The sequence below is a fragment of the Heloderma suspectum genome, chromosome 1 (assembly GCF_057233095.1).
Source record: "Heloderma suspectum isolate Gila_16-S chromosome 1, 16-S_ref, whole genome shotgun sequence".
Classification (NCBI taxonomy): domain Eukaryota; kingdom Metazoa; phylum Chordata; class Lepidosauria; order Squamata; family Helodermatidae; genus Heloderma; species Heloderma suspectum.
In genome coordinates, this window is record NC_139458.1 from 191,948,096 (window position 1) to 191,975,037 (window position 26,942).

General features: G+C 40.5%; 1 protein-coding gene across 1 annotated transcript in view; it reads right to left on the reverse strand.

The window, feature by feature from the left end:
* The window catches only part of TTN (titin), a 310,226-nt gene that overhangs the window by 153,029 nt on the left and 130,255 nt on the right, over positions 1–26,942 (reverse strand). The window contains exons 103-133 of the mRNA XM_084814765.1: positions 26,615–26,875; positions 25,829–26,038; positions 25,660–25,737; positions 25,523–25,549; positions 23,732–23,779; positions 23,568–23,624; positions 23,379–23,456; positions 21,992–22,234; positions 20,725–20,817; positions 18,854–18,931; positions 17,564–17,629; positions 15,607–15,690; positions 15,144–15,194; positions 14,681–14,743; positions 14,350–14,427; positions 13,966–14,046; positions 13,407–13,487; positions 12,870–12,947; positions 12,390–12,467; positions 12,082–12,162; positions 11,821–11,904; positions 9,978–10,154; positions 7,551–7,616; positions 6,730–6,807; positions 6,400–6,465; positions 6,012–6,092; positions 5,568–5,651; positions 4,339–4,422; positions 4,011–4,085; positions 2,964–3,047; positions 2,452–2,787 (exon numbers count right to left, since the gene is read on the reverse strand). Of these exons, the coding sequence (XP_084670891.1) occupies positions 2,452–2,787; positions 2,964–3,047; positions 4,011–4,085; positions 4,339–4,422; positions 5,568–5,651; positions 6,012–6,092; positions 6,400–6,465; positions 6,730–6,807; positions 7,551–7,616; positions 9,978–10,154; positions 11,821–11,904; positions 12,082–12,162; positions 12,390–12,467; positions 12,870–12,947; positions 13,407–13,487; positions 13,966–14,046; positions 14,350–14,427; positions 14,681–14,743; positions 15,144–15,194; positions 15,607–15,690; positions 17,564–17,629; positions 18,854–18,931; positions 20,725–20,817; positions 21,992–22,234; positions 23,379–23,456; positions 23,568–23,624; positions 23,732–23,779; positions 25,523–25,549; positions 25,660–25,737; positions 25,829–26,038; positions 26,615–26,875 (3,129 nt within the window). The remainder of the gene's footprint in view (positions 1–2,451; positions 2,788–2,963; positions 3,048–4,010; positions 4,086–4,338; positions 4,423–5,567; positions 5,652–6,011; positions 6,093–6,399; positions 6,466–6,729; positions 6,808–7,550; positions 7,617–9,977; positions 10,155–11,820; positions 11,905–12,081; positions 12,163–12,389; positions 12,468–12,869; positions 12,948–13,406; positions 13,488–13,965; positions 14,047–14,349; positions 14,428–14,680; positions 14,744–15,143; positions 15,195–15,606; positions 15,691–17,563; positions 17,630–18,853; positions 18,932–20,724; positions 20,818–21,991; positions 22,235–23,378; positions 23,457–23,567; positions 23,625–23,731; positions 23,780–25,522; positions 25,550–25,659; positions 25,738–25,828; positions 26,039–26,614; positions 26,876–26,942) is intronic.

The following is a 26,942-nucleotide window of genomic DNA, read 5'->3' on the forward strand; positions in this document are numbered from 1 at the left end:
AACACCTTTCTCCAAAGGGTTACGGTGTGTCCCCCTGAACAATGTAGGATGGAATATGGGGGATGCTAGGGAAGGAAGGAATTGTCCAAAATCAGACTTGGAATCTAATACGTTAACTTAGGGTGCAATCTTTTCCATATTTAGACAGGAAAAAAGTTGTAGGGCTTTTTTCTGACTAAACATGCATAGGATTGTGCCTGTATGGAAGTTCGCTGAAGAAAACATTCCTTTCCTCTCTTCTCCACAGTTGCCGACCCATACCACATTGTTTGCTATGGTTGCCCAACCCTCCAGAGAGGCCTTTAGGGGCTGCAGATGGCTGAAGGGGAAGGGCAGGGAACGTCCCTTCCATGAACTTCCTTAAGTTAACTTATCATGGGATCCAAGCTATGTATGCAACACATGGAGCCAATACACGCCAGCAACACATGAATGCTGCAACACCATGGGAAAAAACAATAATTGGGTCATGCTGATTGGGGAATGCTGGGAGTTGCAGGACTTTTTTCTGTCTAAACATACATAGGATTGCGTTGTAAATTAATTTCTGTTTTCTTATTCCCACTGAAACGAATGTGACAAAGAGTCCAGGCCAAGTACACCCACATTCAATACATTTGGTTGATGGTCTATGGGTGAATTCATCAAGCCTTGATATATGGTGACAAAACGTTTGAATTAAACAATATGTCAGCTAGATGTGAAGTAAAGTAGTCATGTGATATTGTCAAATGCTTCATTTACCGATCTGCTGTTGCACAAATTCCATTAATTTCAGTGGCACTAATAGCAGGGTCTTACACAGTGGCAGCTAGGGATGTACGAATTGTGTAAAATGTATGGATTGTGTAAAATCCGACATTTGCATTTGTGCAAATGTCCAGTTGTGTGGATTCATACATGCCAAAATGCGCAAATTCCCCCAAGATGAAAATGTTCATGCTTTAGCCAATGGGGGAAATGTACATTTTTGCATATTTTTCTATGATGAAATTTGCACAAAATTCGGGAAAGTTAGAAAACTGGTCCACAAGTCCGAGGAATCCGACAGAAGCCTGACAGGTGGGCAGCCAGTCAGCTGCAGAATCCATGGGTCAGATTCATGAAAATCTGAACTCATCTGGTTCTATTGTGGATTTCTCTAACATCCTTAGTGATAGTGCATGTGGCAGTGGAGGTGGAAGGTAGTATGTGGCTGCACTTGAAGCAGGAGTGGCCAGGCAGTGCCCATCCAAGAGCCACACGTATGCACTGTGCAGACTTAGCTAACCCTGTCTCTACCACCAAATGATACATGCAAGAAAGGGCATGGACTTCCTCTGCCCTCCTCTTGATGGCAAGCTATCTTCAACCGTCCTCTCACACACACATGCGCACACGGCCATTCAGACCCACACAGGGTTGGTTGACCCTCTGGAGCAGATTTTGTAGGGGCACAGGGGGCTGCAAGGTGGAGGAGAGGAGACAGGAGTCCCATTGTATGAGTAGAAGTCCACTCACATCACCTTGGATTTCACCCATTGGTCAGATGGAGAAATGACAACTCAGGTCATTTGTGGGGGGGTTTCCCCTCTGTGCTGCTGGGGAGATATGGGGGTGAAAATGCAGGTTGAGGAGATGCAAACTCCCAATAATAAAAGCATTTTCAAACAATGTTCTTGATATGCAAGTATTAGCTTTTAAATTAAGGGTTTTAGCCAGGATAATCTTCCAAGTGTGTGTGTGTGCGTGTGTGTGTGTGTGCGCGTGCGCGCATGGCAATTCTCTTATAGTCTTTTGGATGCAGTGCATGGCTACTGCTGCCTTGGCACATAGAGGAGGTTGACTGACAGTGCTGGAGCAAGGGACCATCATCTTAAGCTAGGCATCTAGTTCCCAATCCCATTCTCTGTTGCAAAGCACAGAGCACATACTTCTTCATGAGAAATTTCTTCCTCTTCTTCATATTGAAGTAAAAAAACCCTCAACAACTTAATTTTTTACTTCAACTACCTCCAGCTGCAATCCTATATACACTAATCTGGGAGTAAGTCTCATTGAATTTGATGGGGCTAACTTCTGAGGCGATGGGTACAGGATTGCACTGCCATATTCCAAGTTCTCCAAAGAGAGCTAACTTGGTAATTAGAAGTTTTATTCAACCAGGAGAAGTTTGGCTGAGGGGTTTACATAAGGATGGAAGATGCCACCTAAAGCATGGATAAGTTAAATGTTTTTGGAGCATCCACTACTTCGGTTAGGGCTATCTCTATTTGCAGCATAACATTTCTGTTTGCAAGCCACACATCACTTTTAAGCATCATCAAAACATTAGTGATATATCAGAGCAAAAGGAACTGAAAGCAAATCAGAGCAAAGCAAAACAAAAGCCCAAATCCAAACGAACTTCAAACATAAGAGCAATTTTTTAAAGATCCCTTTTTGTCAATGCTTTTGAAAACAGAATGTTACCTTTAGCTGGAGGAGGTGGAGGAGGAACTTCTTCTTCTTCTTCTTCTTCATACTCAGGAACTTCTTCATAACGAGGAACTTCTTCCTCTTCATAATGAGGAACTTCTTCCTCATAGTGAGTTACTTCCTGTTCATAGTGTCTAATCTTTTCCTCATATCGGGTGACTTCCTCCTCATAATGAGAGACTTCCTCTTCCTCATATGGTGTGACTTCTTCCTCTTCATATGGAGGGGCCTCTTCCTCTTCATACTGAGGAACTTCTTCCTCCTCTTCATATTGGGGAACTTCCACATGGATAACTTCTTTTCGAACGACGGTCTTACGAACTTCAGGCACTTAAAAAATATTAATTTTCAAGAGTCTTAGCTAACATATTAATGAATACCAAGAATCAAAATTCAGTGCAATGTAAGAATTAAGCCAAAACATCAACGCTCAGAAATACCAGAGTAGCACACAGTATACAATTATAGCACACAAAGAACACACATTAGTACAATATCAAATGTACCTTTAGCTGGCGGTTTCTTTACTTTTGCAGTAATTGATATTGGTATTCTTTCTTTTCTGGTAACTCTCACAGGTTCTTCAGGAACTTTAAAGACACAGTATATTTATATTTAAGAGCTTTTGAAACAAAATATACAGAATGCCATAAAAAGCAGCGAGAAGTTTGACACAAACATTTCTGTTACCAGACAAAATAAACAAACATTTGGACAAGAAAAGTGCATGGCTTCAATGTAGTTGCAAGTGCATGCTTTATACAATACTCATGTATAGAGAATAATGTATGAACCTTTTCGTCCCTAGGTTTCATAAGATATGTAAAATCTTTGTAGTATATGTCAACAATTTAGAACAGTTGTTTATTTCTTCAAACAAATCCCATCACTTAGCAATACTCCAGACAGAAAGTTCCCATATGTTAATAAGAGGATTGATCCTTCCAACATAATTTTTCAAGAGAATACATAGCTGTTCTCATTGCAAACTACCATAGGTCAAATGGGCAGAAGTAATGGAACCTTCCATATTGAGCAGGTACTGTGAAGTCTTTGTTGAAGTTACTGACTATATTCCTCCTAAATGGCATCTTCTTGGGACTTATTCTGCCCTGAACTGTTTTGCTTGAAGGATGGCTTCAGTTTTATGGGATGAGACAACTGAAGCAGTCATCCCAACTAAATATGAAAGAAGAAAACCAATAATGTGTGCATCTTGTGTGATGGCTACTAGATTGTTAATCACTGCCTTGAGAGGGTTCCAACACCTTGAGAGGGTCCTCAAGTTGAACAGCCTCAGTAATTCTTACAGGAGACGACCCTGTATCTCTTCTTTATATCAATGGATCTCTTAGGTGGCTTACCATTTCTACTGGTTATAATAGCAGGATGAGGGTAAGCCTTGGTTCTCTGGAGAGAATTAATAATTTTGCTAATGTGAGATAAGTATAACTTTTTTTCATATACATCTTTGAACTGAGATGATAACCTGTTGTTAAACTATATAGCACCTTTGGTTAGGGTCTCTATGTTTCCTCTGGTTGACTTCATACCTGTATATGAAACCTCCTCTTCTGTGTGAAGAGAAACAGATACTTCCTCTGCATATCCCCAGTGCTCTTCCACAGCTGTTATTAAAGACAGAGTATTTAACTTCAGTATTTCTTATTGGAAACTTTTTTTCCTATCAGACCAATCCAACCGTTACAAAACAGATGTAACTTCTGTATTTAAATAAAAAGAAAGGAGAGACGTGCCTAAACTGCTATCCCCAGATCTACATTTGGAGTGGGGAAAGGATTTCCATAAAAACCTAGTGTTGGATCTGAGAACTAATAGGAAGGGTGTTAGCACATTTGGTTTAGTCCAAAGCATGAGTACCTTTTTCTGGAGGAGCTGCTTTTCTTTTGGGGACAGTCATAGATATTTTTTCTTCTGAAACAACTCTCTTTGGAACTTCTGGCACTTGAAAGATAGTAATTATAAGAAAACCATGCTGTGAATTTAAACCTTCCTCTGTGAAGATTGATGGTTATATAAGAGGAATATAGATAAAATATACAGACTAATACACAATTACTACAACAAAACAATTGTTCTAACAAAGAAGACCATAATTTTAAGCAGACATACATTTACCAGAGATTAAAAACTCCACACTACACTTACATCATCAACTGACATGCTTTTGGTTTATGGAATTTGCTCTTTTTCTAAGAACCATATATAATAAATACAATGCACATTTTGGAATAGAAATAATAATTCATGAAATCCTGATAAAGCACACCAGAAAGAAAAGCAAATCAAAGACCAAAACTACATAAATTGTATAGCATTATGAGAAGAATGCTTGGATTCAAGACCACCTTTTTCAACAACGGCAGAGAAATTTAACAAGCATAAAACAAAGGACACATAAGGACATGACAGGTTCACTGACATAATAAATAAAATTGCAAAAGATATTACAGAATCAATCCATTAAAGTCTGACAACAGTGAACTACTGTAGTTCAGCACAGGTCAGTTGCTGGAGCTGTGCACCCGAAGTGGCTATTAGAATTAACTAGCACTATCAAGATTTTTGGTTGATTGATCATTGCCTTTTAATCAGCTCAATAATTAATCAATTAAATTTGAATCTATTTACATATTGCCAAAACCTCAATATAGGTACCCTATAATTAGACCCTTTGGAAGGAAATGTGAGATCTTGCCATTTATTGACGCATTGTTATAGGGACGGACAACTTTGCTATTTGTTTCAATTTTGAATTCTAAAATAGCCCAAACAAGTGTGCCCTTAACTCTTGGCTTGGCCATTTTAAAATGTGACTTCCATCATTTACAATGGGCCTTTACTAATTAATTAAGTAAAGCTTGCAGCCAGAAAAATAATGCAGGTCTGTAGCGCAAAGCATTTCAAGGTTGAAATTCCTCAGCATACCCATTTAACCTAATATCCTGCCTTCGTTTAAAGAACATTTTTGCAAAAGTTTAACCAGCTTTAAATGGCTTGTCTCAGAAGCAGCCGGATCAGAAGTTCAGCAGCTGCCTCTTGCTGATTCGTGCAAAAGCCTTTTGTTCAGTCAGAGGACACTGGTGTACCTTTAGCGGGTGGCGCCACCTCTTTCTTGGGAACTGGAACATGGACCTTCTCCTCTGGCACAGCTTTCTTTGGCACTGCTGGCACTTTAAAGATATTATTTATTTTCAGGTGGTTTGTATTACTCACATGTGACAAATATAGTCAGGTTACAAAAATGATTAAAGATAGGAAGACATAGACATTCTATGTCAAAAAGAAAAAAAATGACAATTTAACATAATTAGACCAACTAATGGTTGGGATTGAAAGACTGACTTTGGGCATGCCCAATAATTCTTTTAACTTTTTCTTTGTTTGTTGGAACAACAGGTTCTCCCCACAATGCCGTATCACAAACTGCTTTTGAAAGTTCCCTGTTTCCAAAGTGGTTTGCTATTTGCCATGGAGAGGCCAACCAATATTAAGATACAGATGTCTTCTGCAGAATGTATAACTTGATGTACCTCTTTTTGGTGGAGCCTCCTCCTTTTTCGTGACAGATATTTTTTCTTCAGTGATTACTTTTTTCTTGTGGACTTCAGTTACTTAAGGAAAAAAAAAGGTAGGGATATTGCAGGCAGCTCTATTTCAGATAGGTAGAAATCTATTTTGAACTGAATTAGTTCCTTTTAAAAATAAACATGAATTTTTACCATATCAAAAACATGAATGAGACTGTGAAAGAGACTTGAAGAACTGACATCACTGCAGAAGATTGAAAGAGGGGCCAAAACATGGCAACAATTCCTCATGATATTCAAATAGTTCCCATGTAAAATGAACCAACAAAAATATACAACAATATCTAGAAAAAACACATCACTGGGAAGAGTTTTGTTTTGTTTTATTTACCTTTGGTTGGTGGAGGCTCTTTTACTTTAGGTGGTACCCGTTCTTCAGGAGGAAATTCCTTGGGCACTTAAAAATATTACACAATTGTATAATGTTGGAGTGACTTTAATACTATTAGGAAAAATAACTGAGAACTAATGAAACACAAATTTCATTGAAGAAACACACAATTAATTGCCTAAACACGGGCATTTGCTCACGCTTAATACAAAAGAGGTTAGCGTCAGCTCCATTATCTTCTCCTCCCCTCCCAACCACATAGACACACAAGATTAGACTATGGAAGACAGAAATTCTTTTTTCCTAGGTGACAAGAAGCAGTTTATGTACCTCTGGCTGGGGGAGCTTCCGGTTTCTTGGGAACAGCAACTTTCTTTTCTGGTTCAGGTCTCTTCCGGACCTCAGGCACTTCAGAAAGAATATTTAAGAATAAGTGTTGTTTTCTCCATATATCAGATGCCACAAATTTCCATTTTAAATGGCATTGAAAAATAAAGAGATGAAAAATTTCTCAATGCACTAACACACACTAATTTGTACCAGAAGAATGAAAAGATATACAAGATGTTATATAATGTCAATATGAGCCACTGGGTTGGATCTAGGATCTCCTTTCACCGATGGAAGGGCTGCTTCTGTCCACAAAAGACTTCTGATCCAATGGACTGTTTCTTCTGGTAGAACAGGGGAGGACGTGCTCTACACTGATTCCTCCCTCCTGAAAATCCGCTCCGGAGGATTGGTGTACCCTCCAGAACAGCATGGAAGATGGCACTGGGGGCTCCTGGGTGAGGGAGGAATTGGCAAACATTGCTCCCCCCTCCCAACTGGACAGAGCGTGCTGAACAGAACTCCACTCAGGCAGTGCTACTGCTGGTGGGAGGAAATGTAGGATCCAAGCCATTGGTGGCAAGGATATTACAGCTTTGACTGGGCTCCGTTCAAAATATGGCTGTATGTTGTTGTTTTTTAAAATGAGAAGGACACAGAAATGTGCAAGTAGGTCCTTGTTAGTCAAAAAAGAAGTAACACCTGAAACACCACAATGAAAAGAAACAGAAATACAAGAATAACAGAAGTATGAGACAGACAGCTATCAAATCTTTATATTGAAGAGTTAATACTTTTATACTGAAGAGCTGCTGGTATACCTTTAACTGGTGGTACTTCCTCAGGAACAGGAACATGCACCACCTCCTCAGCATAGTAGGCCTCTTCTGTTAATGTAAAGATATTGTTGAGAATGTACAGGTGAACAGCTGGCACAAGAATGTCGATTCAATTAACAAAACAAACAAAACCAGTACTGTTGCAAACATTCACTGGGAGAATCACACCCCTTCAGACAGGATCCCTTTACTTGGATCTGATGTTACTTCCTACGTGGGCAGGTGTACTCTCTACTGAGGCTTGGCACCATACCCCTCTGCAGATGGACATTAGTGTATTGGCCATAGATGCTTACTGGGCCTGTCAGCATCTGAGTTGGCCCAGGGACATGTACATTTATTTGCTGAACTCATATAAATAATTGGTTCTGCAAGTTTATTTTATATATGGTTTTCCCTTCTTTTGACCATACCATAAAACAGGGGCGGGCAAAGTGGCTCTCCAGATGTTTTCCCCTACAACTTTCATCATCCCTCACCATTGACTATTCAGGAGTCATAGACCAAAACATCTGGAGGGCCACAAGTTGCCCAGCTGTGCCATAAAACAAGGTGAGTTACTGGACTGAATTACTACTTCAATTACTACTACTTCACACTGAAGTTAATATAACCATGAGCAGTAGCTTCAGCAAGAGATGACGTAACTCAGCCACTTGAAAAGGTATCATCATAGGACATATCTCATGAATTATATTAATAAAATTAATTTCAGAAATTAAGAGAGTTCCATTAAATGGAATATTAGATCATGTCCTATGATTCCATAGCTCTTGAGGAAATGCCTTCAGATAGATGCCATTGTCAGGGTGGACACTGAGCCCATAGAACCTCAGAGCAGTTCTGATTCTGAGGAGGAACAGCCGTCCGTGGGAGAGGAGCACGCTCATCCCTCCCAGGCCCTGCAGCTGGCAGAGATTCCTTCTGCCGGCATTCCAGACATAGATAGCAGTCCTGGGAGTGAAGGAGCGTGGGAGGAGGGCTGGCTGGATGCTCGACGCAGACGCAAAGAGCAACGAGCTATGGAGGGCGCGGAAAGGAGGTGTAGCGGCCGTTTGGCACGCAAGCAACGGTCACGATCAGAGGACCCAACTGTTTCCAACCTGGGGCATAGGTTACTCTGCTGTTCATAGCTTAGTCGCTGGTGATAGAGTTATTAAGTTGTAAAAGGAATAAAGTCTTGAAAAGAATCCTCTGTCTGTGTCTGGAGTTGGCTACTGGAGTAGACTGAAAGAGGCCGGCTAGGGACCCTTGACAGCTTGGTCCCCGTTTGAACGAGAATCACTTGCAGACCCTGAACTTATGGGCTAGGGAGAGTCCCTCCCCTTTTCCCTTGGGTCCTCTGGACACAACCGTTGCTTGCGTGCCAAACGGGCGCTACGCCTCCTTTCCGCACCCTCTGTAGCTTGTCGCTCTTTGCATCTGCATCGAGCATCCAGCCAGCCCTCCTCCTGCGCTCCTTCGCTCCCAGGACCGCTATCTATGTCTGGAATGCCGGCAGGAGGAATCTCTGCCAGCTGCAGGACCTGGGATGGATGAGCGCACTCCTCTCCCATGAACGGCTGTTCCTCCTCAGAATCAGAACTGCTCTGAGGTTCTATGGGCTCAGTGTCCACCCTGACATCCATGCACTTTAGCTTTGTTTAATGCTAGGTGGCTAATATAAGGGGGCCCAATATCTCTTTAAGATATTATGGTTGTTTTGTGAGTTTCTTTGTTTTTGCATTAGATGAATGGTTTCTGGTTGTTCACATTGCTTTGAAGAGTTTTCTGGCTCTCTGAGCTAAGCCACCCAAAGTACTAAAAGTAAATGAATAACAACAATACAGAGGAATGTTAAAGCCCTGTTCAGCCAGCATGCTCTGCCCCCGATCTCTGTGTGTACTAAAGTCTGCAGAGAGGAAATCTTTGCATGTACACCTGTACATGTGAAGACATCTATGTGATCAGGCACTCTGGACAAGAACGTTTCTAGGTCACGTGGATGGCTTCATGTGTACAGTTGTTCACACTAAGGTTTCTTCTCTGCAGATGTTTATGCTGTACGCATGGATGTCAGGGAGTGGGGTAAGCAAGCATGCACGCCAGGGGCAGAACTAGCTGGCATGGCCCTGCACCCTGCACACAGTTTTATTAAGCACATCAACATTGACTCTGAACATTGCTTAGGAAAGATGTAGAACCTCACGAGTGCCTTCTGTTAATGTATTCGAGACATATTCTTACATTTACTGTTTTAGTCTTCTGTCTCGATTAAACTAAGCAGTTCTGAATGAGGTAAACCATATCACAAGCACCATATGATGGATTTGATTTCAAAAGGACATGACATTTACATATTACTCAGATCAAATGATGTAATGACAAATATTCTACTGCACCAAGACGGACTTTTGAACTGTGGCATACCTGACACTTCTGAAACCTCCTCCTCTCTTTCATAAGAAATTTCCTCTCTCTCATAAGAAACTTCTTCTTCTCTCTCATATGAAACTTCCTCCTCTCTCTCATAAGTAACAGCTGTTTCTTCCTCCTCCTCCTCCTCCTCCTCCTCCTCCTCCTCTACTTCTTCAGTCCATCTTTCCACTGTTGATATTTTAAAGATGGGTTTATTTTTTTTTTAATACTGCTGTGGAATGTCTTATAACCAGTCTTGTCTGGTCAATATAGTTGCTACAGACATGCATACAAACAACATGAAACAGACTGTATACACAAAAATACACATGCATACAAATGCTTGGTATCAACTGTAATTCTAGTAATGTGAGAACTTTCCAATTTCAATGATTACATAAGAGAACCAACAGCAAGGTAATTAAATCAGGAGTAGGTACTATAACAGTATATCTGGCCTGCTAAGGCTTTCATCCCCATCTGTGGAATCCTATACTATTGCCATGTGGTGGTGGCTCCATCATGGGCTAGTTACCCTGTGAGAAAAGTGGGGTGGAACTTTTATGCAGGAAAAGCCATGGTGCGCTAGAATTACCCTATGAGTCTAAATCATGTTGACATATTTGCATGGGGTATAGAAGGATATAAGGATAATGGTTTAGATTTTCCACTAGCAGAAAGCCTCTTCCACTCCTGGTGTGAGGTGGTCCAAAATCCAGAGAAGTTCCTCCATTTGCACAAGACATTGCATACATTCTTTCTCAATACCTTTTATGGGCAACTGGAGTTTATACACTACAATGTGCCTTTTTCCCTTTTCCTCTGCTTCATATACTATAATGCAACCTCGGATACATTTTGGCACTGTACTGCTAGGGCTTGCACAAGAGTTCACAAAATAGCATTACTGCAGTTTCTTTTTCTGATAATGATTCTTTAGATACAAGCCATCATTTTTAGGGAGGTTTAGTAGATAGATGTATTCGTGGCTATATATATATATATATATATGCACACAAACACACACACACGATCTATATCTATATCTATATCTATATCTATATCTATCTATATATATATATCACAGCACACAAATGTATCAAAACAGGTAAATGTTGGAGGAGGGGTCACCACTGGGCATGCAGGGGTGGGGTTAGCCTGCATGACCTGGGTCATAGAACAGGACTTCAAAATACATTTTCTCTTAGGATCTTGTCCAGATACAAAATGTTCTAACATAAACAAATGTTCTAATACACACAGACACAAAACAGTAACTCTTCGTGTTAACAGGAAGCAGCAAAGAGCAGAACAAGCAGACATTTAGTTTATGACTACAAAAAGAGCTTAAAAATGATTAGGTTTCTCACAGTTCCAATTATTTGCAAGATACCTTGAGGTGAAGGAGCTTCCACTCTTTTAGAAATGGCAACAGATACTTTTTCTTCTGAAACAAATATTTTCTCTTCTAAAACAGCTCTCTTAGGCACCTCAGGCACTTTGAAAGACATTAAATGTGTGGAGTTTTAATTGGAATACGTATATTCCTGACTGATGACTGAGGTTAGTATTTTGAAGATATTTATCTAAAGATTTACAAAATTGAAGGTGCAAAAGAGACAAGGAAACTGATACTGTTCTTTAATATAGAACATACACAGTGAAGCTAATACAGTACTGAAAAACAAACACATAAACAAATCCCCTCCCCACCAACACACACACGATCAAAGCGAGAATGTACTGAATAGCTACTAGTAATATGACATGGTATAAAATGATGGTCAGCATACAAGAAAAAGGCAGAGACTCTTTGAGACGATATGACTACTGCAACCTTGCCCCAAAAGCATACCTTTGGCTGGAGGTGGTTCCACTCTTTTGGGAACAGCAAGAGGTAATTTTTCTTCAGGAATGACTTTTTTTGGCACTTCAGGCACTTGAAAGAGATAATTTAGTTTTAGAATTTCCAAAAAGACAGGAATGATAACAAAACTACAAACTTAAAATATAAAGAGATGATAACAGTCGAAAAGGGCATAACAAAAATGGGATAGATATAAAACACAAATAGTTTTTCTGGTTTTTGTTCTGTTTAAAAGGAGAATAGAGGTACCTTTAGCAGGAGGAGCCTCTTCTCTTTTATGTAGTCGGGGTACTTTTTCTTCAGGAACCACTTTCTTGGGCACCTCAGGGACTTTTAATAATGTTAAAAGAAGCATACATATATAAGAATATATAGAGGCCACAAACATAATTACGACTGATATCATCAACAACCACAGACAAACATATGCTGCATAAGACTCAAATTCAGTGTGCTATGAATGAACATAACATATAATTAAGAGGAAAATACAAAGACAGGAACAAAAGAATGCCAAGACATAATTTTTAAAATAAATCCAGGTGTGAATCTTGTACCTTTGGGAGGGGGAACCTCTTTTTTCTTTGGAACAGGAACTTTCTCTTCTGGAACTGCTTTCTTAGGTACCTCAGGCACTTTAAAAACATCAGGTTTAAGAATATTGAAATCTAATATTGATAAAGTGGTCCCCACATTTATCAATTTGCAAGATCACTAAGGTACACAGTGATCTCACAAATCACTAGGACTTGGATACTTTAAATGAATCTCAGCTAAATTACTAAACTTTTAGGTAAACTGATCACAATTATGACATTCTTAACACACCTACTAGTATTTTCACACTTCTGTTTAATTGAAGAGTAATTTTTTTATGAAGATGTTATTTAGCAATGAACAATATTATAGGAAAACAACAGTTACAACATGAAAATGGTAACCATTGAGGGGTCTCAGATCTATTCACAACGCACACCGTATAAATGGCGTTTGCAACAACAAATAAAAAGAGTGGCTTATCCGCAATGTTATCATACCTTTTGCAGGTGGTTCCACTTTTTTAGGAATCGGAACAGGTGCTTTTTCTTCTGGGACTGGCTTTGGTACTTCCGGCACTTTAAAGATATTAAAAGCAGATTCTGAGAATGACCTGGACACATAACAGTTGATCAATGACATCTCATGGTTAGTGATCATATATACATATGAAGGAAGAGATGGTGGTCCTGACAAGGAGTGCCCCCGCCACTCAGAAGGAACTCAGCTTAAGATTCTCTGACATCACCAGTCCTGACAAGCATGTATAAAGCATGTATTTCTGCCAGCAGACATTTCCACTGCTGGCAGAAAGACAGCCATATATATGATTATGTAAACTAAAAAACGGATTACATATGAAGACAGAACATAAGGGTCAAAGGGTAGTGCCCAATGGTGGTACAACACTAACATTCACTATATGGCGCTAGCATTGCTTTATGCTGGTGCAATGTCATTACCGCCAGTGTTGTGCTATCATTGGTTAACATACTACCCAAAGCTTCTATTGGCAACTCTCATTTAAAGTTAAGTACCTTTAGCTGGTGGTGCCACTTTCTTGGGAACAGCAGCAGGCTTTCTTTCTTCTGGAACAGGTTTCTTAGGTACCTCTGGCACTTTATTATTGTTTTTAAAAAAAGAGTTTTAGTATTTGGAACTCTTATTCAGGGTCCAGTATTCAAAGATTCCAAAAAACAAACACAGAGAAGTAGAAGTAAGATAAACGACAGACGAAAGCATCACTCTAAATCTTCTGTGTTAATAGAAAAGGGTATTCTCAGGCTACGAAGCTATGAACATAACTGCATTGTACATGCATCCCACTAAATTTGACCCACATAATAATGTGCTTTTATTAGTATGTGCTATACACAGTATGCAGATACAACTATCGTGTTGTGTAATGAAGCAAAACGTAGAAAAGTATTTGTTATCCCGTGGTTGTTGTAGCATACATAAATATATATGTACTTTGCTTGCAAAAGACAACATAGCCATATAAGTAAGGCATGTGAGGATACATTTTGGAGAATACAAAAGAGTTAAGATCAGCAAGATGAAAAGATCTTGCTTTTCTTCTGACAGCTGATGTACCTTTAGCTGGTGGAGCCTCTACTTTTGGAGGAGGAGCAGGCTTTTTCTTTTCTGGGACAAGTTTCTTTGGCACCTCGGGCACTTTAAAGACACACAGGTATAAAAGTTTAGGAAAGTGATAAGGCCTGAAGCCATTCATAATAGTGAAGAAATACTGAAGATTTAAAACCATGCATGTATTTTAACAAAGACAATTAAAGTTATTCAAGATGAAATTAATGGCATCAAATACACATTTAATCTGAGGGATGTTATTGGTAAAGCCAACTTTTTGTTGTAGTAGAACAACCATTTTTTGTGTTATGTTACCATCATCTGGAAGAATGTGATACACAGACAAGAGACATGTCTGACGTAAGGTATCGTTTTGCATATCTTATTCACCTTTAGCTGGTGGAGCTTCCACTTTCTTGGGAACAGCAACTGGAACTTTTTCTTCTGCTCTCTTACAGACTTCAGGAACTAAAGATAATAATGTTGGGTTTATCAAAGTTTTAGGCCATCAGAGTATTTCTCATTCTTCTGTAATTTTATATTTTAAAACCATGTGAGCTTAGCTAATTTGCTAACAGATGCAAACATGGACACTGAGAAACCAGGGCCAAGATCAACAAAGGTGTAAAATAAGAACTACAGAGATCAAGCACTTAATGGATAGGAGTTTAGATGAACTCACATCCTATAAAAGAATATTAAACTGATTTGAAAAATCTACCTTTAGGTGGTGGAACCTCCGGAACTTCCACATAGAACCTTTCTTCATCATACTCATCTGGTTCTTTAAAACAGATTGAAAATTGTATTTACCCTCAATTCTAGATAACATTTAAATGGTAAACACAAACCTATTCAGATGACCAATAAATGTGTGGAAGGATGGGAGACAGAATCATTCCTGCTCTCCTCTCCCCCAATCTCTACAGGTTCAACTGATCATCTGTACAGAACCTATGTGTATACAACATGTATATCCTTATGCTCTATCCACACAAGCTGGTTGCCTAACCTTCACCATTCCGTGCATGGCTTGGTCATCTGGATAGCGCTAAAGACACTGGGGCAGGATTGACAAGGGTGTGCACTAACAACTACACAGCTACACAGTTTTCAGCATCTAAGACTGTTATTCACATACTACAAAATAAGGTAAAACTGATTTGAAATGAAAATGATTCTACCTTCAGTTGGGTATTCCACATAGAAGCTTTCCTCTTCATACTCTTCTGGTTCTTTAAAGAGAATTGTAAAATGTAAAAGTTATATTTACACTCTATTTTAGAAAGCAGTGAAATGGTACATAAAACAACAATGAAATGTAATAGCAAACAGATTTGTGCTGTTGCCTCAGTCCAGAGCCCTGTTTGCGCTCCCATATGCTCATAAGGTTCTTGTGCATGAGTATTGCCCCATGCTTTTCAATGTAAGGAGCAGACCCCCACATGCAGAAGAAAGCTCACTGGTGTCTATATGCTCTGGTAAAAATAATGAGTCACTATTCTGTGTGGGAGAGTCCCATGTACGCATGGAGCTGATGCTTCTACAAGATACCACCGAATCAAGACAAAAGTATTTAAAAGGTACAATTTTCACACAAGACAAAATAGCAAGGAGAGAAAGGAAATTAAAGATATTTGTAGTTACCTGATCCATATGTATATTCTTCTTCTTTGTGATATGAAACAGACACCTTTTCCTCTGAAACAGTCCATTTTTGTTCGCTTGGTACTTTAAAAGCAATAATTGTATTTTGAAATTAAACATTTGATAGACAACGGAATTACTCTTAAGAAACTGGTACGTACACATACTACATCTAGGGCACAATCCTATGCATGTTTAGACAGAAAAAGTCCTACAATTCCCAGCATTCCCTAGCCAGCATTTTTTTCTGTCTAAACATGCATAGGATTGTGTCCCTAGTGTATAGTACTCAAAAATATCACTACAGACAATAATTATTTGAGACCACAAACATAAACATGGGTTTTGAAGCAGTCTAAAGAATCACATCTTCCTATGCAAATTCTACAGGGAAAACACACAAAACCCCCTTTCCCCCCAAATTGCAGAAATCACTAGAGAATAAACTGCCATTAAATTGTAATATACAGTATATATTAGATTAATATAGAAAATACTAAACAGATAACACAGGAAAGAAAAATTCTACAGGCACAATTCTTGTCTACATGGACTCAGTGACCACATGTGGAGGGATCCTCATAGGGTTTAACAAAAGCATGTTTTCCCCCTCTCCCATTCAAGGCATAGGCACACTATAGCAAATGGGGACTTGCTCCCTCTAATACCAGACTCGGGTCATGAGCACCGACTGGATTGGAGCCAAAATGGGGTCACAGAGTAACAAGTGAGAGGTATCAGCTTGTTTGAGGGAACCCTGAGGGTTGCAGAAATACAAATAAAAATTAAATCAAATGAAAGTAAGACTTAAGGGGGCACTCCCTCAAAGTAGCCCACGGAGGATCCAGCATGTTCAGTAGCCATGGAATATTGAGTTTCTATTGGACATAAAACCAGTGCCAGGGTTGGAACTGAGCCCATAGAGCCCCAAAGCAGTTCTGATTCTGAGGAAGAGCTACAATCCGTGGGAGAGGAGCCCGCTCGTCTCTCAGACGCGCAGCTGCAGGGAGAAGGCCCCCCTGCTCACATTCCTTAGAGAGATAGTGACCCTGGCAGCGAAAGAGTGGGAGATCGGTTGTTGCTAGATGCAAGGCGCCGGCGCAGAGAGAGGCGCGAGGTGGAGGGTGCCAAGAGGAGGCGCTCAGCCCACTTGGTGCTACAGCAACAGCTGCGCCCCGATGCCCCACGGGTAAGGGGGGAGTCTCCCCTCCTAGCTCATAAGTTTAAGAGCTTTCCCGCCCTTCTCCTCAAAATGGGGACCAACTGCGTAGATGGAGCTTAGGTTACCCTCTTAGGATACTCTTTGCAGTTCCTTGCTTAGTCGCTGGCAATTAGCATCTGAAAGAGTCATTAAGTTGTAAAGGAATAAAGCCTTGGAGAGAATCCCTTTTGTCTGTGTCTTGTTCGGGCTACTGGAGGGGACTTTAAGAGGCAGCTAGGGTGCTCCTGACAACCAGAATACTGAGGGAGGGCAGAGTAGAATGTCCTGCTTGAGATTATAGCAACCTGGAGGGGTGCACGGCTGGCTGGCAGGAGTCCTGAAGAAGAGCCCTCTTGCGAATGTCTGAGGATTTGGAACATTCTGTTGCAGGTCCCATTTGTCCCCTTCACTGTCCTGTTGCTCTGTCTGCAGGGGTGCCTTTGCATGTTGCTGCTGATTTTCCATGCAAAAGGGACAGGGAGAGGGGTAAACCAGAGTTCTGCTAAGTGCCTGGAAAGCAGGGGATCCCTCAATGCATGGTCACTGCTCCTGCATGGAGAAGGCCCATGCCCTATGCCTTTGTGTAGTGGAAATAACATAAGGCCACTTCATTAAAGGGTTCTAAAACAGCATTCACTGCAGAACAGTATAGAGCAAACATGTGTGGACTGGACATGCACATACACAAATATATGTTAAGATTTGGTACACATATTATACATAAATATTGATAAAGGAAAAGATGATGTATTGTACCTTTTCTTTCTATAACTTCTTCATGGACAATCATCCGTGCAGGTTTTTGTGGTGGAGCTTCCGGAGCTTTAAGGATATAAATAGTTAGTCCCAAACACATGGAAGACACCAAAGCCTTTTTAGTTGTCATTCATGATCAATCCCAGCTTAACATCTAACATGACACAGTTCATATAGGTGCACATTTTTGCCTCACTTTACTTGGAAGCAAAGCAAGGGGCATAAAGGCGACCCTTTTGGGCCCCCAAACAGGAGGAGAAAAGTGTGGTATACATTTGATAAAAGAAAGAATGAAGACATAGCTAAGTAAAGCAAATAAAGTTGACTTCTGCCTCACCCTGTTTATTGAAGGGAGCTTAGAGGATTTAGAGCTAGATTTGTATAGATCTTAATACCCTGCTACATTTTTCCTGTTACTCAGTAGAGTAAGGAGACCCAAAGTGTTTAGCTTGATATGTCCAAACTATTACCTAAATGCCCCTGCTCTTAATGGACTATAGTATTTTCCTTTCATCACATAGCTTTTAAGAAATGCCATTAAAAGCCCATTAGCTGCCAGTCATCATAATTTGTATGTTTAAATTGTACGCTTTTAAAGTGTTTGGGCCTTATTCCTTAATATTTTTGGGATAACATTGTGTAAAGTTATGTTCTCCGCTAAAAGCCCTTCAGACACGACTGCCTAAAATGTGCAAATAAATGAGTAAAATAAGTTAAAACCTTGTTTCTCACTTTCTCTCCTAAAGTATTACGTTTGATTTTCTTTTACTACATGACTCCAGGAAGGGCACTTAGAACCGTAGGTGATCGTTCCCTCCACCAGGAAGGTACTACAGATCATTGGTAAAGCAGGTGCTTTACATACAGAAAATGGAGGCTGGTGGCTCCAATTTTTGTGGGTCTGTCAATCCATTCCGGGTTTCAGTCAGAACAAGCCAGAACTCTAAAGGTTCTGACTAAAACTTGGAATGGATTGACAGACCCACCAAAAGTGGAGCCACCAGCCTCCACTGCATACAGAATATCCCAGGCTCCACCCCTGGCACCTCCAATTTAAAGGATCAGGGAAGGGGTGAGTGGAAAGACCCTCTTTCTGCCTGGGAGCCTGGAAAGATGCTGCCAAACAAAGAAGACGGTACCAAGTGAGACGGACAAATAGTTCGACCTGGTATATGGCAGCTTCCTGTCTTCCTATGTTTCATGGATATTAAATGGAAGGAAATGGAAATGGAAGGATAGGATCATACACTCTTCTTAAGCACATATAATTTACATTTTGTTCAGCAATACCTCTAGTCCGTTTAAGGTGTTCTTCCTCTAGCCTCTGAGAAGTCCTTTCAACCTCTTCAGTTACAGGTTTTCGAGTAACTACAGGGGATTTAAGATGCTTCACATTAGCTTGGAATTGGCTATTTTAACACAGATGTTACCAGGCTCCTTAGAAGTAATGGGAATGATTTTTAAACCATGCTGGATTTCCCTTTTAGAAATAAAGTTCCTGTCCCCAGTCTTTCTGACATTATGTATCCCTTCACTAGTCCACTCTCCATTTCTCTTGCCATTGGAAGGTGCACAGCTCAGTGGCAGAGCATCTGCTTTGCATGCAGAAGGTCCCAGGTTCGATCCCTGGTGTCTCCAGATAGGGCTGGAAAAACTCCCGCCTGAAACCCTGGAGAGCCGTTGCTGCCAGTCAGTTAGGGATGTACAAAAGTCACTTACCTTTTCGCAGGTGTGATTTGCTCTGCACCTCCCCCCAAAATCCTAACCCAGCCAGCTCTGCAGCAACTCCACAGAACCGCCGGCCGGGTGCATTCGCAGGCGTGTGGAGCCTAAGGACGCAAATGGCGGTGGCTATGGTGGCCGCCATTTGCGTTCATGTTTTTGGCCATGATAGGCTACGTAAATATTTACGTAGCCTATCATGGCAAAAAAACAGGAACGCAAATGGCGGTGGCTGTGGCAGCTGCCATTTGCATTCCCTTTTTTGCCGTGATAGGCTACGTAAGTATTTACGTAGTCTCTCACGGCCTCCTCAGGGACGCAAATGGCGTCCCTGTGTTAGCCGTGATAGGCTACGTAAGTATTTACGTATCCTATCCTGGCCTAAATGGTGAAGCGAATGGTGGCCGCAGACACGGCCGCCATTCGCAAAGCAACATGAACGGCACCAGGTGAGTGCTCCGTTTCACGTGCCTTTCGCGGGGTGGTGGGCTTCGTTCCACCACAGATTTTGGGGGCTGAATGCACTGGCATTCAGCCTCACTGAGATCCATGGCGGAATTCTCTGACATCCCTACAGTCAGTGTCAACAATACCATGGCCTGACTCAGTGTAAGGTAGCTTTCTGTGTTCCTATGTTCTCTTCATACAGTTGATGTTAACATTCGTGCTTTTGTGAAATCCCTCCATTTTTATCATACTTTTTGCACGTGGCAAAAAACGAGTAGGGATATTTCAGTGATTTATCAGAGGAGTTCAAACTTTTTGGGGACACATTTATCATTTTGTGGTGGGGAGGTGACAGCTTTTCAAACTTGTTTGTTTGGCTTTTTTCCCCGGAGAGATCATACATCTTCTGAGGCATTATGGAGAAGAGAGAATGGTGGCTGCTGGGATGCAGCTACCCTGCCCCCCATGCAAGAGTACTTCCACCCATGCATGGGGGGAGGGATAAAATGCCTTCCAATGGCAGCCCCTCATCCTTATCATACTATTCTAGAGGGACCCCTGACTTTGGTTGGGGATTTCTGGATGGGTGAGGGGGGCTTAAGAGCCCTTGTGCACTTGCACCGGTTTGGAATCCAGCCCATGAGAACCGCTCGCAATCACTGGTACTGGCTCCCCCTACTATAGAAGTCAATTTTCAGCACTATTGAGCTTGCTGTACCGTGATTGTTTTCATCAGATTGGTTTGAAATTTTGTACAATTGTAGACCTCACCAGGTACATTGTGGATGCCACGTTTCAGGTTATTAGCTCAACAGCTATAGAATTTTGAGGCCTGTAATGGTGGAACCTTTTGTTTTGTTTTGTTTTGTTTGAGACTTGCCTTAACTAAAGAGGCACTCCTGTGTCCTTTTAATGTCTAAAAATAAACCTGTTAGTAAACATGCACTTTAAGAACAGGAAATGTTTTGATACTAAAATTCTAAAGTCCATACCTTTCTGTACAATAACCTTTTTCTTTTCTTCCATCTTGGTCGAAATTTCTGGTGGTTTTCGTTCTGGCTCTGGCCTTCTTGGAACCTGAACCACTGAAACATGCACAACATTGTATATCAGGGAACATGCAGCAATGCTGATTATCCATGGAGCACACTTCTTTAATATCTCAGGCTAATTTTTTAGACCTATGTTAGTTGACATTATCTTATTTATTTTGTTTTCTTCTGTAACTCTGCTCAAGGTATTTAAGAACAGTTTAGGGAGCAATCCTATGGCTGCTAGCTAATCCTATGGCTAGATGGCCATAGGATATCTGGTTTTCCAGGGACCGACCTCGGAGCCTGCACTCAAAGGTCAGTTCCCGGAGAACCGACCTTCCCCTCCTTCGAGGCAGCACAGAGACACCCCACGCTCCACACTCGCAAGAGGAGTGTGAAGCAGCCAAAATGGGGTGTTCCGGGTGGTGTTCTGGGGTGGGGAAGGTGGAAATGCCGGTACGACGCATCCTATATGTCAGCCGGCAGCCTTGTCCCCCGCTCCGCCTTCCCACGGCTAGACAGCCAAAACCGTCTGTCTAGCCGCAAATGCAGGACAGGAGAAGTGCAGAGGGAATGATCCCCTCTGTGCTTCTCCTGCCCTGCATTGGATAGGCAGTTGCCTCCGAGTTCGGATGCAGCTGCGAATACGATTGCACACTTAAGAGGCAAAAAGTAATATAATGCAATGGCCTATGGCTAAAAGCAATAAACATATGATGATGAATATAATGAAAATAGTATTGCCGGTAAAATATCTTTATCAAATTACTTTATACCTGCTTCAAGTAATAACCATCAAGAGCCACATAATTATAGCAAAGTGAATGATGCCTGCAGTGATATACTGTTAATAATAGTATATCCTTGGTTTAAGTGTGATTCAGTACTGATCATCTTTTCGTTAAGTACTGTAACATCACTATGTGGTATCCATATCCACACCAACAAATATGTTTTAAGTTATTACATAATCTGCGATCACCTTGGGCAGCATGTAGGTAAAATTAGACTGGCTGAACATCCCTCCTAAATCTTTTTAACCTGTTGACTGCTGCAAAAAAATAAAATTTGTAGAAAAAGGAACGGCAGCTTTTCTAAAGCTGTAGACACCCTCCTCCTGAAATGTCACTTAAACAAGAGATCTAGGCAATTAATCATATAAGAAAAAAGAGAGAGAAGGAAATCAAAACAGTAAGGGAAATATGCTTTTAAAAAGGAAATGTACCTTCTTCATGATAAACTTGTTTTTCCTCATAAGAAATTTCTCTTTCTCCATATGCCCATTCCTCTTCTCCTTCATCATAACCTTCCGTTCTTTCATAATACTCATGCTCCTCTCCATAATCCTCTTCCCATTCTTCATATGCTTCTTTGTGAACCTCATAGATTTCTTCCTTTTTCTCATAAACTGCTTCTTCCTTCTTAGCCACAGTGGCCACTTTGACCTCTTGAGGTTTCTTTGCAGGGACTTCAATAAAAAAATCACACTTGCATGAATGTTTGAAGTTTTCAAAACACCCATTGCACACATGCTTTGAAACAGCACACATGGAGTCATTTTTGATCTCGTGGTTTCAGTGTCATGTCACTCTTAAAACAAAAGCAACATGGATGCAGATGTATTCATTATCGCTCACTAATGGACAGATGAACTAATTGAAAGTCATTTGCTCAGTGGAAAAAATACGCAATCCCTGGTTTTGGGTAAGAAATTTTAATAATCTCATGATGTATTTTAGTGGGTATTTTATTCAACAGGCAATCAGCATGCTGGCTCATCTGCAACAAGCTCAGGAAGTAAATGTTGAAAAAAAGAAAAAGAGTTCAAATTAGTATTATCAGGACAAGCCAGTAAGGGAGACCTACAGGATGACCTTTGGATGAGTAATGAAGTTAGGATGATTGCAAGGAAAATGAAGAATTACATCTGCACACTTTTAATGGCCTATTTCCCCAATTACAGATTATTTTCTTAGTATGCACATTTCAGTATTTGATTCTTTACCTTTTGTTGGAATAATTTCCTGTACTGGGGGGGCTGGGACTAGGGCAGAAGGTGGCAGTTCTGGTTTCTTTACCACTTCTGAAACATTTACAAACATGTCTGATAAGTAGCTTGATTTATCACTATGCTGTAGTGCTTGAATGTAATTTAATGTAGTCTCATTAACATCAATGAGATGAAATAGGATTTGATTTACTGGGTAGCAGACTGAGCTGCATGCTATGTATGGTTCGACGCACATCATTCTCATTAACATTTTAAGGCAAACAAAAGAGGCACTCATCTTAGGAACGAATCTCACTAAATATGTGTTCTGTCAAATTCAGCTGCAACAATCCAGTTGACTAAAGCTGAAACCAAATCACTCCCAATAACAAAATGGCAGGGGAGGGACCAATCGCATGTACAGAGCCTACAGAGAATTTTTTCCCCCCGTGAAGTTATGCTCTATGTGCACTCATCATAAGATGTGAAATGTCTTCGGATGTTTAGAATTAGTGGAGCATATTTGAAGTAGAAAAAGCATGTTACCATTTTGCTTTAATCCACATGTGATTGTTCTTTATAATTCAGCTTTATAATGCTTGAATAAGCAATTTGACAGTACCTTCAGGAGGTGCAACTTCCTCTGGAGCCTTTGGAACTGCCTTTTTGGGAATTTTCTTCACAATTTTCTTTTTAACTACTTAAAAACAAAACAAAAAAAAAACCAATTGAGCACATAAAGAAACCTAGCAAGTGAAAGTATACAGAAAGATTTGTGCTATTCATCTTCTGAATTGAAATGCTGTAATACCTTTTTCCTTTTTCTTCTCTTCTGGCATTGGAAGCAAGATAGGAAGAGCAGGAATATCTTAGAAATATAAGGGATATTTTCATTAAAATCTATTAATCTGGCACAACATTCGAAAATATCTTCTTCACCAACCCTAACAGCAGAAGCTTTTATAAAAATCTTACCTTCTGCTGGAACTTCGATAGGAACGGCAACTCTAGCATCTGGGATATCTGGAAAGCCAATAGACAAAGAAGGGAGTGATCATATTGACCTGGTTTTATCCTATATACTAATAGCATACTAATTATCAGAGTCTGGCTCCTTATGTAGCCAAAATGGCATAATCAGGAGAGAGGTATCAGTAGGTTCAAGATTTGCAGAAATAAAAAAAAAAACTTTAGGAAATAAAACCAACAGGGGGGTGGCAGGGGAGATGCAAAGTAGCCCATTTAGGACTGACCATATTCAGTGGCCATGGAATACTATCTGACTGTTGGAGGGGAGGGGATGCAAAACCAGGAGAAGAGAATGAAATGGAGTACCCTGAAAGAGGGCATGGCTGTCTGGTTGGAACCCTAAACAGGAGTATTCCATGCTGCAACATTTTGTTACATGTACCACTGTATGACCCGGCCGTGGGCTGCTAAGGTTTGGAGGTGCCGAGATAATGATAAGCCAGATCCGGATTTGCTTAGAAGGAGACTTTATTGAGTACTTAGAGCACATAGGCATACCCAACAGTTGGATCAGACAGCTTCTCTGAACCCAGAGCCATGGGGTAAAATGGGTTTTATACCATACATGTCAGCAGTGAGGCAGCATTACAGAAGCAAGTGTTAGTTAGCGTTCATTTGCAACTTTCCCAGCATAGGCTAACAGTATTTGTGCAGAGGGAAAACAGTCAGAACTTTCCAGCACAGTCACCTGTAAACAGAGCCTAAACAGAGCCTCCCTTCTCAGGCACATCCTAGGCTGTGATAAGATAAATGGTAGCTCATTAGCATGGAATGTGCTGAGGTGGTGATATCGACCTTTGACTCATCTTACCAATCAAGAGGCCTACTAGCAGGAAAACTGCAGCTGATGAACTAAAGTCAGAGAGCATTATGGATCTCTAAGCCCCTCTAAAACTACAGGCCTGGGGCCAATACAACCACTCGTCATATAACTGCCCAGAGAGCTTCAGCTAATGGGCAGCATAGAAATGCAAATAAATAAATAAATAAATGACCTTTTCCCTTGGAAAAATGTACACGAGGTGGCTAAATGCCTTCTACATCAGGGTAGGGTTTTTTTATAAACCTCCCTAGGGTATCATCTCACTTAATCTGTGTTCTTTTTCTTCTTTGTGATTTTGCAACGAGAAATGTACTGGCTGTTTCCCTGTTCCACCTAATCCTTCACAAACAGGATCATATCCTGTGGCTAATGTTTTTCTGGAAAATACCACTGGGCATGCTCATCATCATCATCTTCATCAACATGGACATAATAATAAATAACAGCATCTCAGTTAGGTTTGTCCTTAAGTTTACAGAAAGCTATAGAAAATGTGCAGTTGGCAGGCTTGATATAGAAGCTCTGTACATCATTTCCCCTTGTGAAAAATGAATCGTTCCTAAAGAAAGGTTGTAATTGTGCTGTTCAGAACATGTAAAAATAGATAGATTAGGCTAACTGAATTTAATGGTAATATTAAGGGAGGGATCCCCAAAGCCACAAGCCAGCTTTTGTGCATACACCAGTGTGCGCTCAGCCCCCCCCCCCAACCTCCTGCACCTTCCCCGAGACCATTCCTGAAGGTCAGGGGAACCTCCGCAATGACAAACAACCCAGCATAAGGAATTGCAAGTAGAAGAGAACATATAAAGATCTGGAAAAGCTGCAGCCCCTTTAGAAACATGCGCAAGCTCTTTGGTGTTTTAAATGCAAAAATAAAACATGACCCAAGTAGCATCATTTTCCCCCTTTACCTGGAGGCTTCACTTCCAGTTTAATCTCTGAAAGAGAAGAAATCAAATTTGTACTTGGAATTATTGTGACTTCCAATATATTGTTTCAGTTCTTCCATCTTATTACATTTTTAAACATGAGGAGGGCATGTACTTACCTTTAGTAGTCAGGTAAAGTTCAGCTGTGCTTCTTGCTTCACCTCTTGGCTCCAGGCGTGCAATGACAGAATACACCCCTGAGAGAGAAAGAGGTAATTTGGTGTGATGTCATTTCTGTCAGTTAAATAAAAATTAACAAGGAACGGGAGGACAATTCTATAACATTACCTTCATCATCTGCCGTAACATTATGGATAGTCATATAATGGCAACGGCCTTCTGTTCTAAAGCTGTACTTATGACTCTCCCTGAGTTCAGTTTTCTCTTTATACCAGGTGACGACTGCATCATCAAACGATACCTCACACTCAAAGGTTGCGGACTGGTATTCACTCACCACTATATTCTGAATGGTCTTGGTAAACTGAATTGGTTCAGCTGTTTTTGAAACAAATTAAAAACATAACAATTATTATTTTATGCAATTCCTTTTTTCCCCTTGGTCATAGAAAGCTTTGTGTATATGCATGAACCTGCCCATCTCCTGCCAGCACACTCAAAAAGAAATAAAGAATAAAGAAATAAAAAGAAAAGAGCATTTAGCATTCCATGACAGCCAACTCATATACTGGAAGTGGATTTTAAACATCAGGTAGTTGGTACAATGCTTTGTTTTGTCAGAATCAAGAGAAGCCATGAAGACAAGTTGATAAAGAAAAATGTCTTGATAGTAGCAGGTCATATAATCAGAATGCCAAATGAAGGAAGAAAGGAATTCAGTAAAATCCCTCTCATCATAGAGAAGGTTCATTTATAAGAATGTTGAAAGAAAAAGAAGATAAGACAACTAAGTATGATGATAACTGATTGACATCTCAGGAAAAAAAAAGATGCATAGCAGAATTTGCTCCAGAGGATTTCCCACCATTGCTTTTTTCTTTCTTTTTGTCTTATTTGTTAAAATTTATCCAAAGCTTCTCATTCTTATGAAAAGATAGGCATCTGTCTACAAACCTTCAATTGTTAGGTCGGCTGTTGTTTCTAGATAGTCAAAGCGGCAGGTGTAGCGCCCCTGATCTTCTGTTCTTACATCCTTGATAATGAGCCTGTGCACCTTGTCTGAGACTTCAGTTGAATATCTGCCTCCTATTTTAAGGGCCTTTCCATTTCTGAACCACTGGGATTTTGCATTTGGAACAGAGAACTGACAAACCAAAGAGCACGTAAAGCCTTCCTTGAGTGCAGTATCTCGTAGATGTCGTTCAATTGCAGGTTCTGTTAGCAGGTTAAAGTGCACATTTTAGAAAATACCAAGTGAAGGCTACACCAAACCAAAGGCTAG